The following is a 17061-nucleotide window of genomic DNA, read 5'->3' as shown; positions in this document are numbered from 1 at the left end:
GCTCATAATTCAGCATGACAAAGTGGCTGCAGCCCAAAATTATAATTTGTCTTTAATTAGTGCCAAACAGTTTACACAATTTCCCTTGCACAGGTGGATCTCAGTCTCTAGGATTTTGGTCAGTAACCTCTAGGACAGAAACAGAAATTACAAGTATGCCATTATTAGAAGAGTAAATTCCTTAACTGGTGAAAGTGTCTGAGCATCACAACAGGAGCTTTTCTTACTTCATGTAATCTCCAGATTAGCTTACTTTGTTTTGTGGCTGGTCTTCAGGACTTAAGCATAGGATTCCTTTGAAGGAATCTGATTCTTTGGGGCTGAATTACACAGTACAGTTCATATGAAAAAGCAGAACTCCATTGAGAGGAAAAGACTCGATCTGTTTATTCAAACTTTGAAGTTGCCTTTGTCTACATTTGGTAGTTTAGTCTGCCTTCTTTTTTTTTTTTTAATGACATTGAGAGAAAAGCATGGCTTCTCAGGCGCATAGCTCTGAATGATTTATATTCATGGAAAGATAATAGTACAAGAGGAGGAAATGCACCTTTGCATTAGCCTGTCATGTATTTCTCAAAACTAAAAGTCTGTTTGAATCATGTCTCTCCAGTGCCAACCTGCTCTAGTGACAAGTTTCAACAGTCAAAATCTATTTGGGAAAAGCTGCACATATAATGGCAATTACACAGTGATCCCTCCCCTTGTTGCTTGCTGTGCATTGCACACTGAGCACAACTTCTCAAACCAGAAGAAGGTGAGAAACACAACAGACACTGAGCAGCCTAGATAGGCACACTTGCCTAATTGCTCATTTGCAGTGTGCATAACCACCAGGTTTGTGGCCAACATCTGTTCCTGCCCTTAATAACATGAGGTGCATTAAGCTGCTTGTTAAGTTATCAGGGAACTATTGGGCAATCAGGCTGTGAGGTGCTGCTGTTTTAAAACCTGTTGCACATTGCTTTATTTCAAGGCAAAGCTCAACTCCATTTCTCATGTTCTCATAACCTTGAAACACCAGTGTAGATGTAATCTATGCTTGTTTATGTCGAAGCAACGTCTTCTACTACTATAAAGTGTACATCAAAATACAGTCATGCTGTTGGAGTCAATGAGATCCCCTGCTTCACTGTAGTTTTGTGTCGTCTTTCATTATTTCATATTCCACCCAGGTAACTGTGTTCAAGCAACACCAATAAAGCCTCTTTTAAGAACTCACTTCTTCAGACAGGCTTTTAATAACCTGAATGCTGGTTTTTATGTTTTTAGCCAATGTGTTTTAGCTACTATTACTGTATAATGTCATTGTTTTTAAAAGTACAATTTATTGTGTTTTAATTTTATTTTTTTAACATTGTGAGCTGTCTTGAGTCTCCTCATTGGGAGAAGGGCAGCCTATAAACGAACAAATGAACGAACAAATGAACAATCAATCAATCAATCAATCAATCAATCAATCAATCAATCAATCAATCAATCAATCAAACAAACAAACAAACAAACAACGCAGGTCTCTAAAGGCTAACTTAAAAACAATGCTCCCATGGACTATTGATATATGTCTATTGGTGTGGTTATTATGTAGTCCTCAAATCTTGTACTGAATTCAAAATAATTTATGGTATTTATTAATAAAGTAAGCGGAACAAAAATGACTTGATGTATTTCGTTCCTTTCAATACATTTTGGGGATGCTCCAACAGAGGATCACATCCTGGCTCAGCGTATCCTGATTCCTGCTCCCTGCTCTCCCTGCCCCACCAGGTTAAACAGATTAAACTGTGTTGTGAACACATACCGCACAATTTCTGGGACTGAATCCACTAGCATTGACTGAAAAGAGAGCTTGTGCTGATAGTGCCATTTGAAATGATAATGATAATGATGACAGAACAATAATAAATCAAGCAACAAAACACTGTCTAAACTGAAACTTGGTCCTCTTTATTTCTGTTCAGACCACAAATGCAACAACTCAATTGCATCCAGTACTAATTCTGCAAGTAGAACAGGAATTACTGATGAATGTCATTCCTGCATATCTTATAGCGACTCACATCTTCTGGAGCATTGCAGTGAGCCTCCAGAGCAGATGTGGGGGACATGTGAGGGACTGCAGAGGTGCGGGAGATGTAGGAGCTGAGTTCCATTCATGTATGTAACAAGAGGTCTAGCTCACTGTATTTAATGAATAGTTTCTGTGAGGCACAAAGATGCAAGCTAAATCGCAGCCTGATTAAACCAAAGTAGAACACTTGCCTGTAGGTGGAAATAGCTGCATACAAAGTACATATGCTTTGCACGAAACAAAGAACTATATCAATGTGTCTAACGTATCCCTTTTCTCAGTGAAATACTGTAAATGTGCTGTTAAGTATTTTGCTGAAAAGTATGATGACTGAAATAGGGACATGCCCTTCTCAGCTGATATGAAGCATGTATGAGTTTAAAACCTGGCTGGGAATAGAGTTAGCAAGGAATGCTTAAGGCAGTCCCTTGCCCCATAATTCCATGCAAATTTAAGTCAGAAGCTTATTCATTGAAGCGTATTTCCTAGTACACGTGTTTCAGGATTGTTTGTCTAAGTCATGAAAATATACTACTGCATTTATCATCATTATAATTTAGGTAATAGCTTAGTGACTTGAGTACCACAATTTGGGAGTTAGGTTCCCCACTGTGCCTCTGAGGAGAAGACCCAACCTCTGTAGCTTTCGTCAAACTGCATGGTCCCCAAGCGCTGACAGAAGAAGGGAATAAATAATAAACCATTTCTGAAGGGTATAATGTGGAAACCCTGTCAAGGGCTGCCATTGCTTCGAATCAACTTGATGGCACATAATTATCGATGTTGTTGTTCTGGGGTTTTTGGGCTCTTTGGCCGTGTTCTGAAGGTTGTTCTTCCTGACGTTTCGCCAGCCACAGAGACTGGTGAAACGTCAGGAAGAACAACCTTCAGAACACAGCCAAAGAGCCCGAAAAACCCAGAACAACCATTAGATCCCGGCCATGAAAGCCTTCGCGAATATATCGATGTTGTGTTATGCAGTTAAAAAATCCAATTAATCCTTTTAAAATTAAAAGAGTATTAAATATTCCCTGATAACAGACTTCAAAATGCCTTGCTTTTCCAAGGCTATCTCATTATCAGTGAAAATACATTACCACTGATCTCAAACGCCGTGATCCCAGGTGATACAAATCTTCGCGTATCTGAAAAGGTGAGTGTCTCGCAGCCACTGAAAAGTCCATTGTCTTTGCCACTGCCTGAGTGGTCCATGACCAAATTCTTGTGGTAAACTGCACACACAACAGAGTAAGCTTAGATACTGAAGAAGAAGCAGAAGAGGTGGAGATTTCCAGTTCAGTGGATATGCTTACAGTTAGATGTGCATTTCCTATTGACTAGGCAACTTTTTGTACTATATTTGCAAAAAAATAAAATAAAAAGGTCTGTTTTAGCACTTCTTCCAAAGCTTCTTACATAGGTTTCTCAATGGATGTCTTAATACTGAAAGTAAAGCAAGATATTTAAAACCTAAGGACCTTATTCTGCAATGTGAACTTCAGCTGTCATCATGAATTCCACTTAGGTCACTTTCTGGTAATAAAGGCCTTGCTGTTGGACAAGGTTATTCTGCAGATTTCATACAAGTCGTGTGGAGAAAGAATGGATCTGGCAGATTTACAAGTACAGTAATTGTATTCATACCACATTTTTCTTCCCAAGCTTCTCCACCATGCACTAGCCTTGCCCTCACTATCTTGCCATGAACTCCATCATCTTGATATACCATAGGTTGTTATGGCTTCCAAAAATTGGGGGGGGGGGATGAAATGGGGAGGGGCTTTGCCTTCCAAATCTCTGGGTGCAGGGAAGATGTATCCCAGAACAGATGCCTGTGAAGAACTATTGGTACAAGTTATTGTTACTTGTGTGGCCTCTTTCAAGAACTTTAGAGAGTGTAATTGGTAGCTGGAAGGCACGAGGATCATTTGTAAAAATATTAGGGCCTGACCAGCCATGCCAATTATTTTCTGCCACTTGTTGCATTTCCTCATGGATCCCAAGGCTACAGTTTGCTCTGTGTGTCCACTCAGAAGGGGCCTTTTATTCTTGTTTCCTTATATTTCTCTGCACACACACAGGGTGCAAACAAAAATCACAGAGATGATTGTTCACTCACATCACCTACTCTGCCTGCCTCATTCCCTTCCTCAGTTGATTTTTCCATCCAGTTTTCCACCCATTCTTCCACCCTGTCCAGCGCCACCTGAGACTATCCACTTTTTCTGCTCTAGTGCAAAAGTGACTTCAAACTCCACTATAGTAAAGACTTCACTGTGTATATTTGGCATATATAGTTGTTGCTCAAGTTTCCTTTAAAAATTGTGATCAATCCAGCACTAAAAAGTAATAGCACTGAACCAAATATGGACAGTAAACAATGGCTGTAATCAAACTGAATTTTCCATTCAGTCATAACCGATCCTTGGTGATTCCATGAGCCAGCTCCAATCTTTTACAGCTTCTTTCAGTTGCATTGTATTTTGGACAGCGTCTGCTTTGATTACATCCAATCAACACATCCTTTGGCATCCTCATCCTTTTTTATCACTGGACATTCCAAGCGTAAGATCTTTCTCCAATGATGTTGATTGCATGGCATGGACAAAATAATCAAGTCTAAGTTTTGTTATTTTGTCTCTCAGTGACATGTCCGGTTTTATACACTTCAGCACTTCTTTATTGTGGGATGCTACATTTACTGAATTGAGGTGGATTTTTCCGAGGGAGGTCCGGAAGGAAAAAAGAAGAAACTGGGCCTTCTCCGTGGTAGCTTCTCACCTCTGGAATAATCTTCCCCCTGAGATCCATGTGGCCCCTTCGCCGGGCATCTTTAAAAGCCAATTGAAAACTTGGCTGTTAAGACAGGCCTTCCCTTCAGTTATTATTTGAGTTACTTTCTCTTATCTCTTTCCATCTTGAATATTTTGATTACTGATGTCTATAAGGTTGCTATATTTTATATTGTTTTATTATATATGCTGGAAGCTGCCCAGAGTAGTCAGTTGACTAGATGGGTGGGGTATAAACGCAATCAATCAATCAATCAATCAATCAATCAATCAATCAATCAATCAATCAATCAATCAATCAATCAATCAATCAATCAATCAATCAATCAATTTGTTTTTTAGTGTTCTTTATACTGTGGTTTTTAATATAGTTGTTTTGTTTTGTTTTTTCCATCTTGTTTCATTTTAAATTGTGTTTGATATGTTGTTTCAATTGACTGTGAACCATCTTGACTCACCTATGGGGAGAAAGGTGAAATATTAGATAAATGAGTGAATGAGTGATAGACGAGATAGAGAGAATGAGAGAGAAAGGGGGAGGGAAGAAGAGAAGGCAAAAATAGAGTCCGGAAACACAAAAGAAAAGGAAAGCAAAACAAAAGACCCACCAGCATGACAGATTCAACAGAATATACTGGATATTCACAACAAAAGCTCAGATGTATTTGGTATAAGCAAAAACACTCTATGTTTAGCCAACGTAATGCTAGCCCATGACTATAGCAAAATTGGTTGCATCTGTGGTGGCACTGTAATAAGAAACTGCAGCCTCCCTCATCTTCACCTGTGCTATTTCCTGTCTATTCCTCCATTTTTGTTTCAGGACATGAAAACCTTCTGCAGGGATTCAAAGTCTGATGAAAACTTCCACCATTCATGTGTGAGGAGCTCTACATGAAAAGTGTGAGATTTGTCAACTCACGAGGCTGGCTCTCTGTGACTGCAGTTCAAAATGTCCACAGCTGCCTCCAACACCATGGTACCTAGATTTCTTCCCCTTTTTTGGACCACATTGCTGTCACCACAGTCCTTTGCTCTGTTTGGTCAGAGAGGTGCAGGTTTGAAGGAAAGATAGAGTCTCTGAGTGTTAGGAACAGTGGTTCATCATACCTTAAAAACTGCTGAAGAATTTGAGTTTGTTTCTCTTCTCTAACAGTTTTAACATTTGCCCCCGCTATCCTTCAGACAGTCTACATTTTGGATTGGTCACCGGGACCCTGAAAAATAATCACAGTAAGAGATTTCTAAGTACTGGACCTTCTCCTCATAGTATCACATTGTTAAATTAATAGTATGTATTAAATATGATGCTATTTAAATGTGCTCAGGATATAGAGATGGGCATAAATTGAGCTGTCCCCGTCCTGGGTGAGTTGTCCTCTAACCGAGGTATACAGAATACACAGGTTTTGTGCAGACAAGGTGCCTACCTTCCCTGCACATTCATCTATTCCTCAGGGAATGAGCGTTTCCCTCCCTACCCCCCAGTGCAACCGTCCACTCACCTTTGGCAGCCAGGTCTTTCATCTTCTGCTTTCTCCCTCAGCTGGCCTCACAAAGGCAGCTCCTTGTTTGTGTTTCATCTTTGTTGAGTTTCCAGCAGGCAGGTGAAATGTGGTTGTTCCAGAGGACCGGTGGTCTCTAGGATGAACTTTAGAACTAGTATCTGGAATATTTTTTCTAGATCAAATCAAGGCTGAACTATCTCTGGAGGCAAAAATGCTGAAACTGAGGCCGTCTTACTTTGGACTTATTGTGAGAAGGCAAGGCTTTCAGGGAAAGACAATAATGCTGGGAAAGGTTGAAGGCAGCAGGAAAAGAGGAGGACCACATATGAGATAGACTGATTCCCTAAAAGAACCACAGGCTTGAGTTGGGCTGCTCTAAAATGCAATTTGCATGTAATTTTTTTCTGAAGGCCAAAGTAAGAAGGCTGATTCCTCTTTTTCACAGAACATCTGGCAGGACTTCCCCAGTGAAAGGACATCGGATTTAGTAAGAGTTCAGTAGCTTGTGCTGCCCATTATTTTCCACAGAGTTCAAGGAATGGTGTCCACCACTGGCTTTCTGATTGTGTGTACTGGCAGCAATGGATGTTGTTCCACTAATAAGGACCACCTTACCTGCTTTCTTTTCTTATCTGTGGCTCTAACAGATTAGTTTGTGAATGCTTTCGACCAATACAGCTCTAAATTAATTACTTAGCTAAGTAATGACAATTAGAAGGGGGGTGACAGGGGAATCGACCAAATTGATTGGTTACACAGAGGAGAACGCTGATCAAGCCTGGCCTGTTTCATCGACAGTGATGGAGGAAAGCGGTGAGGAAATGATTTGCAGAAGCCTCCACCCCTCCTGCCAATGCCTTGGTTTTATAACCATGCTTCACAGAAGGTGGATCGACAGAGTGGATATTGAATGAAGCCAAAGAGAAAGCAAGACATCCTTCCTTTATTTTGCAAGTGTCTCTAACATGGCTTTAGAAGACAATGGAAGCAGCGCACGGATCCAGTCGGCACACCGAGGTCAAACAGCGTTGCTGCTGAACCTGCGATCCAGTAACACAGATAGGTGTGCACAAAACCCAAAGGAGATAAAATTTCCTCTTTGGAAATACAAGTTCAGAACCAAATCAAATCTGAACTGGCGCTCACTGATGTGCTGTAGAGAGATGGGGGCTGTAAAAAGAAGTGGGAAGTAAACAGCAGAGAAAATGTTAAGACAATTTCCTTTACTTGACACAAAAAACCTACTCACTTCAGCCCCGTCTCTCATATAACAAAGTCACTTTCATTATGCCTAATTGAGGTTTTCATTGAGGAAAATTATAATATTACATGTATTTTAACGCATGTTATTAATCTAGGCCCATATTGATAATGTTTGTGTTACTTTACTTTTATATCGCACTTAACCAATATGCATAGGGTGTTATATATGGCTCTCCCCTCCTGATTTCATCATTATAACAATCCTGTGATGGAGACCAGGCTGAGAGATAGTGAACAAGCCAAGGTAACCTAGTACATTTCATGACTCAGTGGCAACTTAAATATGGATCTTAGCCTCCAATGTTTCTGTCTAACTCTCTAGTCCAGTGGTTCCCAATCTTGACTAACCTAGGTGTTCTTGGACTGCAGTTCCCAGAAGAGTTCAACACCAGCTGTGCTGGTGGAGGTTTCTGGGAGTTGCAGTCCAAGAACACCTGGGCTACCCAAGATTGGGAACCACAGCTGTAACCACTACACTTCCTGATGCCAAAGGAATATACTTTTCTTAAAAGTGCAGATCTATGTTTGCATATATAAGAAACATGGACCATATTTGCGACATTCCTATGCTGTCCTACCTGGGAGTAAGCCCCTATGAACATACAGTAGTAAGATTTGTTTTTGCTTAGGATAATACTGTACAGCTAATTTTTGATTGGCATAGGTTGAATTCACATATGCATTCACTGTCTAGAGATTGTGATTGACAACTTTCATTCATTCATTCATTCATTCATTCATTCATTCATTCATTCATTCATTTATTTATTTATTTATTTATTTATTTATTTATTTATTTATACCCTGCCCATCTAGTCAATTGACTACTTTCTATACGTATGGGCCATCACTGACCAGGCAGAATTTCCATATCACCTTAATCTCAACTCAAATATGGACCCTACTCAGTGGAAACGGTGTTTACAAATTTAGTGGCAGATCACATGTGCAGTGGATCAGTCATCAAGCAATAGGAATTTGGGTTACAGTCAACATTCCCTCTAAAGGCTCCTCTTCTTGCACACAGGACTCCACTGCCCCCATGCACATGATTGCCCCCCCCCCGCACAAGGTTCCATCATGACGGGAACCAAAGGGGCTGGATATTATCACTGTTGTTGTGCAGAAAAGTTGGAGCTCTGCGTGGAGGGGAACAGAGTCGCGAGCACTCACTCAACTGCACACCTAAACATAACTTTGATTATGTTTATTGTATGAATCAGGCTGTTAAGGGTATTAAAGAAATATCTTCTACATACTTTGGCAGTACTGTACATCTATGTATTTAGTATATAAAATATTAGGTGGATGTAATCACACAGTTTCAATAACAACGTAAATTATGTACCATTGGGACACAATTTTTTAAAAAGTCTCCCTTTCTCAAGGATTTGAATATGAATTTATAGAATGTGTGCTGGTGGGCAAGGGGAGGGGATGAAAACCCAATGTTAATTGCAAATGGTGGTATTTTGCTTTTCCTGTTGGGTGTTCTTACAAAATCCATTCTCTCTTAGGCAATTACAGCAAACAGACTCACTGCAGTTGTGAAATCAAAGACAAAATAAAGGAAGGAAGGAAAAGTGCTGAAACTGTGTGAGAATCTGGATGGAGGTCTTGTGGAAGCAGAGAGTTGAACATCATGGTGGGTGTAAAAGTGAAGATAACCCCGTGGGAAAGAGAAACCTTTCTTTCTTTGTATCAGAGTCTGGCACAACTCAAAGTCATGGAAACACATGAAATGTAGGTAAAATCAAAAACCAATTAAAATGTCAAGACAATCAGACTATTGTTTGTTTCAGGGAATTTTAGGTGGGCTGCTCTGTGATGGTGCTGTGACTGTGTCACCCCTGGAAAAGTTTAGTTAGTTAGTTAGTTAGTTGTTATTTGGTTGGTTCGTTGGTTGTTGGTTTTTTTGACCGAGAGTACTGAATTCCTGGCCAGCATAGTCACTGGCCAGGGTGGTTAGAAGATTCTGGGAATTGTTGCCCACAAAAGATAACTTTTCCGAACTCTGAATTCTGTACACAACTTGTGCTCTAGAAGTCCTCCCATGAAGCATAACATGGCAGACACTTTCAAGGTTTCAAGAGAGGACAGCTGATTATAGGAACCAGAATTCACTGTACTACAGTTTTACCAACAGGACTGGGAAGAGGTACTGGTGAGATTTTCTGACTCACATGCCAAAATTAATTTGACTGGTCTACAGTATAATGACCCTTGAGAGGGGGAGCAGGGCTCCATTTGCTGCTCTGCCTTAGGCATCAAAATGCTTCAAATTGGCCCTCATCAGACATATATGGCAGCCTCTTAGGAATTCATCAGACCTTTTCATCTGCCCTGTAGAGCAGTGGTCCCCAACCTTGGGCCTCCAGATGTTCTTGGACTTCAACTCCCAGAAATCTTGGCCAACAGAGGTGGTGGTGAAGGCTTCTGGGAGTTGTAGTCCAAGAACACCTGGAGGCCCAAGGTTGGTGACCACTGCTGTAGAGAACAGCAAAAAGAGAGAAAAACCTGTTGCCAAACACCTAAGAGGCTACAACATGTGATTAGTGGGCTACATTTAGCTTAATGGCTTAAGGAGGCTATATGAAAGGAATTCTCCAGTCCTCTTAAGGCAGGGGTCTCAAACATGCGGCCAGGGGGCCATTTGCGGCCCGCTGGACAATAGTTTGCGGCCCCCACCTTGCCTGCCCCCCGAAACGCCCATGCGTCCTCTGCTGTCAAGAGTCAAAAGAAGCCTCGCTCTCCAGCTCTCTCCCAAGACAGCGCCTCTTGCACTCTCCAACCGGAACTGCAGCCTGCCAGCCAGCCCGCCTGGCTAAGGAAACTCCTGGGCAGCTTCCTTGGGCTCTTGCTCCGCTTGGTGGAAAATCTGATGCGGCTCAGTCTCACCCAGACTCTGCCTCCAGCGGCCCCCAGGTAAATTGAGTTTGAGACCCCTATCTTAAGGACTGGAGGTTAATCACCATATTTTCAGTGTGATTTTTTGAAAAAAAAAGTTCTTCTGATTTGCAAAAGGTGTATACAATCCCATTACTTCACTTGAACACTGCAGAGAGCTGTTTATTAGCAATACACACTACAGTCAGGTCAAAGTTTCTAAGATCAAGGAAGGAATGCTCAGTGTTGTTATGGTTGACTGATATGTTTTTCCTGCACACAAAAGACAGAGGAGTGCTGTCATTGTATTCCTTGCTTCTTAGTGGTTTCAGATATGCTTTCTGATGGCCATTCTGAGGAAAAGCTGAGCCAAACTAGTTGAGGGAAGACTTTGTCATGATATTCTTCAAGGGCAAGGGTCAATGAACCAAAAAAAAAGGAACCAGATGGCCATGGCCAGATGTGAAGTGTTATATATTCTAGGATGAAATCAATGGTTGTGAGAAAATTTGGTAGGCCCTTAGTTATTGGGAACCAGATTTTGTCCTAAGAAAAGAAGTTTGATTGCAAGGATAAAAGAGAACAATGTGGTTGGAAACTGGGTTCATTTTCAGTTCACTCCTTGTTCTGCTTGTTGTATTCCAAATACGCTTTCTTAATCACGACACCTTGCTTGCTTTGCTACCTTTTCGCTTTCATATGTTGTTTCCCTCGTGAGGTATTAAATCAATCTGAACTGATTCTTCCTCTAAAGTACCTTAAAGTGAAGGGCTTTAGGTCAAATGTAAAAGACATACATTGCTATTAGAAGGTCCCTGGTTCAATCCCCAGCGTGCCCAAGCAGGGCTAGGAAAGAATCCTGCTGGAAACTGTGGAGAACTGCCTGTCAGTCAATATTGACAGTGCTGGGCTGGCTGGATGAATGTTTTGACTCAGTATAAAGTGGCTTTCTATACTTCCTACGTTATATTCCCTGAAGTTCACATATCTTTGGTTTTCTGATTTCTCAGAGTATGGTGAATGGAATGTATCTTTTGCTCACAAGTAACCTTCCCGTCCAAAAAGACTCAGCAAAAGAAGACGTGAGGCTTATTCATGATCAGTTCAGTGTTTGAACCTGGGGCATACAGTGCAGAATCCTACCTTAGCTGATTTCCTCATAGATGCACGGGGTCACATATCTGGCTTTAGCAAAGGTGGCCTCATTGTAAAGCAGTTAAAAAAAAACAGCTGGCTGTATAGTTGACATTTCTCTGTCCACTCTTGGCAGCTTGCTTGAGTTTGTTGTGCAAATTAAAACCAAATTTGAGAATGATGATAATTTCTTTATCTCTAGGACTCAGTATCTAGGGTTTTATTTGCCATGAACAGCTGTGCCATAGATTCAAGAAACCACCTGGAAAGTACTTCATAGGCTCTCGTTTATTAACGGAGGCAAGGCTGTTCAAAAGTCACCTGGTAAAGTACTCATCACTGTGGTGAGGGATTTCTGTGGGAGAGAGATAGAAAAGCAACAGTGTGTAACAGAGTCAGCCTAGGTGATGAAAATAATTCTCACTGTCATCCTTCTTAGATCACACAGGATTATGTAAGGTAATATTACATGTCTTGGTCAATCTCCAATATGATGCATACAGAGAATAAGTGTACATAGAAATATACCTTCCAAACCACAATTATCTGTTTTCTTTGATATGACAGATGAGTATGTGACAGATATTGCACTATTCATATCCACTTTGTGTTCAACTGGATTTGGCAGTACTAGAAGGCTCTGGTAGCCAATCTATGTCTGAATCTCTTAAACAAGGTCTTACCATTAGCACATGATAGTTCCTGCATGACTGCTACCCGAAAAAGACATGTCAAGACTGACCCTACCCATAGGAAGTATGAGGTTCTTATTGGTAGGATAAAGCAGGTTTGGGTTGTCATGAGAGGACAGTGAATTCTTAGTAAATTGTGTCAACAGTGGATATTTACTACTGGGGAAGGGAGAGGTGCTTATGGGATTTAGTGCACCAAAAAGATTTGTTATGGGAACTACATGTCCTTTGACCTGAGTGAGTTGGGCTTGGGCCATTTGGGATACTCAAGAATGATGTTGTGGAAGATGTAACAATTGTAAATACCAACATTCCTCATGTGATTGGAACTGGTCAGGTCAGATGTTCAAGACAAGCACACAAAATGCCTCACACAGCCAGCCCCAAGACTATAAAGGCTATAGTTTCTCTGTAGGTACACCTCCATGCAGAAATATTTCCCCATAACACTCATATAAAATCCCTACTGTGTGAAGCCATGGGTCTGTTGTTTCCTACTGCCTTGTCAGCCAATGACTTCCTCTTCCTTATTGATTACCTATGGCTCATGGTTCTCCCATCATTTCTCATGTGACATTTCAGAAGTCGAGAATTTCCAGGCATAATTTTTTGCAATTATAAAATGAAATAGGAAGTGCTGAGGAAAGCACTTCTGCTTTTTTTAAAATTAGCTCAAGTTAAACTGGGGAGGTGGCAACCTTAGGCAACCTTCCCCGGTCAAAACCCTGCTGCACGAGGCCCACTTTTTGTCTGTTCTAATTGGGTGGTCCTTGAGGACTCTTGAGGCCCACAGATGTGATCCTGGGATAAATGTTTTGCCCACCTTTAGTATAGATAGAATCTACAGGTTCTGATTCAGGCTCCCAGTCCAAACTCTTTTCAGGCTGAGGGGAAAGGTATAAATAAAATTTGAGTTGAGCAAAAGAGACAATGCCACCAAAAATGTTCAAAAAACTATATATTGTAGGGAGTCTGTCACATTTCTACTCCGCCCAGGCAAGAAGGGGCTTCAGTAGAGGCATTCCCTGGGAGGAGGCAGTGGCCGCATATTATCTGTGTAATTTGTACCGAATGTCATCAAAATACCTAAGTTTTCTGGATAGATAGAGAAAAATCTCTAGAAACTCCTAGAAAGAACTTGACCTAAAATAAGCAGGATAAGATCACCTACTGTTTTTGAGAAATCTGCCCCTACGTATTTGCGAAAGCTTCACGGCCAGAATCTAATGGTTGTTGTGGGTTTTTCAGGCTCCTTGGCTGTGTTCTGAAGGTTGTTCTTCCTAACATTTCGCCAGTCTCTGTGGCCAGCATCTTCAGAGGATAGCACTCTGTGCTCTGGTGTAGTTGGCTCGGGAGGTGAGTATTTATGGCTGTGAGATGGGCTTTTGTCTTTTTCTGTAGATGGGTGATTAGTGTGTCTTGTTGTGGGTGTTGTAAATACCAGAGGACAGAATGCTGTCCTCTGAAGATGCTGGCCACAGAGATTGGTGAAACGTTAGGAAGAACAACCTTTATAACATGGCCAAAGAGCCCCAAAAACCCACAACAACCATTAAATCTGCCCATAGTTTCATTTTAAAGTGTGTGCCTGTTACCTGATTGTAACTGCAAATCCCATAAGGGATTAGAGAGGCCCTGAAAGTCCCACTCAGTTACCAGATTAAGGTCACCCAACTCTGAATAGAATAGAATAGAATTTCCTTTATTGTCATTGTACTTCCATACAATGAAAATAAATGACATATCCAGTACACATAATGATAAAACACACAAAAACATAGCATCCATATCATGAAAACATAGCACATTACACATAAAATGCATCCCTCTCAAAGGTTCAGACCTTGAAAAACAAGGGGATCTTCAACTCTCTGAACTCCGGAGGGGAGGAAATTATCATCTGGTGAATTGTAGAGATGTCAAGAGGACTTGCCAGGAAGTTGCTGCTACTCCCACCCCCTGACATCTTCTGCTTCGGTTAGTTATTGTGGAAAACTTCTGCTTAAAGGTTGTAGCTGCATTCTGTTCCAGTGGCATGCATACACTCCTGGCAGGAAGTGGCAGCTGCCAGCAGGTGAGGTAACCCTTTATTCTGCCCTTTCGCTCAGAGGTAGGGCATAAGATCAAAGAGTTATCTCAGCCAATCCTAGTTACGATTAGGTAACTAGTATCCTATCTGTTTCTCTCACAACATACTATGTAACTCATGCTAAGTCAATAAAAAGAGCTCTCAGGGCGTTGCCTGTAGACTCCGCTGGCTCGGACATCTGCTGTGGACTCTTTTGTTCTTTCTCTAAGGTAATTAGCCTTCCTTTGTTCCGTGATCACCCACAGTTATCTCACTCTGCCTAATGATAGGATCTGCCTTGGTTTTTCAGTGGATGTACTGAAGGGAAAGTTGGATTCCTGCACAGCCATTCTTTAATTCCTTTATTTGAGAATGGGCCCTTAAAACATTTCAAGTGACATGCAGAAATACAGCAGCCAGTTTGGCTTGATTGTCTCCTTTTCCTTCCCTCTGCTTTTACTGATTCATGTATTAGGAGGTCTTCATGACATCCATGGGAAAGGCATTCAGTGTTAGCAGTTTGGGTTTGTGTTGCAGAAAAAAAAAGCTGCTTCTTATTTCCTATCGGGCAGGAAGAGAACTACTGGTTGTAGTCATGGCTCAAAATGATCCCTAGAATGGGTGGAACTTTCCAAATGTCAAGGCAAATACTGCCCTTCAGCAATTTTTATTTTTATTCTCATGGGCAGCCTATATATCATACAGTGGTGGGAGTAGGTCTGGAGAGACCCTATTGGCCATGAAGCTCAATAGGATGATCTTAAGCCACTCACCATCTTTTAGGCTTTGTTACTTCATTGTGTTGTTGTGAAGATGTAAGCAAAGCAGTCTGAAAAAGTGGGAGGATTAAACATGGAGGGAAGGACATAATTCGGAAGGTTCTGACACTGCCAGAATTTATGTCAATAAATGAAGATGGGTGATTGTATTGCAAAAAGTCTCACGTCAGGAAACTTAAACCTACAGTCTCATGAACAGCGGCTAAGCGGAAGCATGAGTACAGCTTCCTCAGCCCATCTAGACCTCTTGAGTGATTTCAACATGTAGGGTAAAAATTTTCCTGACATAACAAAATTGGAGCCAAGAAACTAGAAGCTCTACATAACACTGAGTTGATTCTTTGGGGTCTGTTAAGACTGAGCCCCCTCTTTCCTTTTACGTCTGAAAACATTTCAAGCAATTCTCAAGCTGCAGAAGGTAACTACAATAGCTTGCCGTTTTTGAAGTGGTGATGAGTCAGATAGTATATTAGAAGTCATACTGAACCGCTAACACTTCTTCCTCATTGAACACAGGTACTATTTTACTCTTCCTTCCTCATTTACTGTAATTTTTGGTAGAGATTTCTCTGCTTTTCTAAAATGATTGACATGTAACACACTTTTATTTTAATTTTTAACATAAAAAGGTGGAAAGTCAAATACCAACATTTGAATAGTTGGGTGGTAAGAGAGCTCATTGCACTGCTCATGTTTCACTATCAAATGTGGACATGAAATGAGTAATATTAGAGGAACACGTGACCACACTGTTTATTGTTTATATACTGTATATAAACAATTCAGATTTTAAAAATGTTTTCAAAATTGTTTTTAATTCTGACCAAGACTTAATTGTTTTTAATATATAGTTTTGTATGGCATTTTTGACTTATTATTATGTGATTTTAATTCTTGTGAGCCACCTTGCTTCCCCTGTGGGAAGAAAGACATCATATAGATAAATAAAGATAAATAAAATAATGAATGAATAATAAAAAATAATAGGGCTAAGCCAGTTTTTTACTGAATACCAGAAGACTAAGTGGATTGAGGCTGCTGCTGCATTTCCATAGTGAGCATGGCATAGAGAAAAGAGCCTGGGGCACTCAAAAGGCATATGAAACCTGGACCTTATATTCTCAGATCTCCCCCCCCCTTCTTTTTATAAGTGATTAGACTAGTAGAATTGAGTGTGCACGTGGGTGTGGATGAATGTCTGTGGACCTGCATGGTGCTTGGTAAGAACTCATCCCACCCGCCTTTGGTTTCTCTTTTTCTTCTTGGTGAGGAGTTGTCATGGGTGACATTCATAATGGTCATCTCTTGCTTCTCTTTTTCTCATGTTCTGTGGGCTGTGTAAGTAATTCTGCCAAAAGCTGTTCTGATGGCCTTGTGTATCTCCTCACCCACATTACAGCCATTTCTGTTTCCCCATTCCCAGAATTCCCTCCTCCCTCCAAAGATCCAAAATAGCTCCAAATACCAGTGTGGACATGGAAATAATAGGAATGTCCCTCAAAGGGCATAGGGTATATTGAGTGAACAGTCCTAGTTTATGTGTGTAAAATTATCTGTCTGAACTGTTCCAAACTGCAAATCAAAATGGAGGAAATTACCAATTAAATAATATCAAAATAGCCTTTACAGTTGGTTGCTACTTTCAAGAGGTTAATAATTGAAATGTTCCCACAAAAGAGAGGTTTTTTTTAAAAAAGTACTACATTGGGGGTGGAAAACTTGTTCAGTTCTGGGGGAGCACAGCAGTGCATAGCGCTGCTGTTATCTGCTGTCTTGAGGCTGAAATTCAGTGGTGCAGCAACAAGGATAAAAAGCCCCACCCTTTAGACGTACAAGGAGTGTACACTTAATTTTACAGGGGAATAACATTG

The 17061-nt window shown here is 40.8% G+C and overlaps 1 protein-coding gene across 1 annotated transcript in view; it reads right to left on the bottom strand.

Moving 5' to 3' along the window:
* Nucleotides 1-4212, bottom strand: part of MARCO (macrophage receptor with collagenous structure) — a 28400-nt gene extending 24188 nt beyond the window's left edge. The window contains exon 1 of the mRNA XM_072984563.2: nt 3166-4212. Coding sequence (XP_072840664.2) covers nt 3166-3280 — 115 coding nt within the window. The 5' untranslated portion in view covers nt 3281-4212. The remainder of the gene's footprint in view (nt 1-3165) is intronic.
* Nucleotides 4213-17061: the final 12849 nt, after the last annotated feature.

The sequence above is a fragment of the Pogona vitticeps genome, chromosome 1, assembly GCF_051106095.1.
Source record: "Pogona vitticeps strain Pit_001003342236 chromosome 1, PviZW2.1, whole genome shotgun sequence".
Classification (NCBI taxonomy): Eukaryota; Metazoa; Chordata; class Lepidosauria; order Squamata; family Agamidae; genus Pogona; species Pogona vitticeps.
Note: the sequence above shows the minus strand (reverse complement) of the source record. Positions and strands in the feature narration are given on the sequence as shown.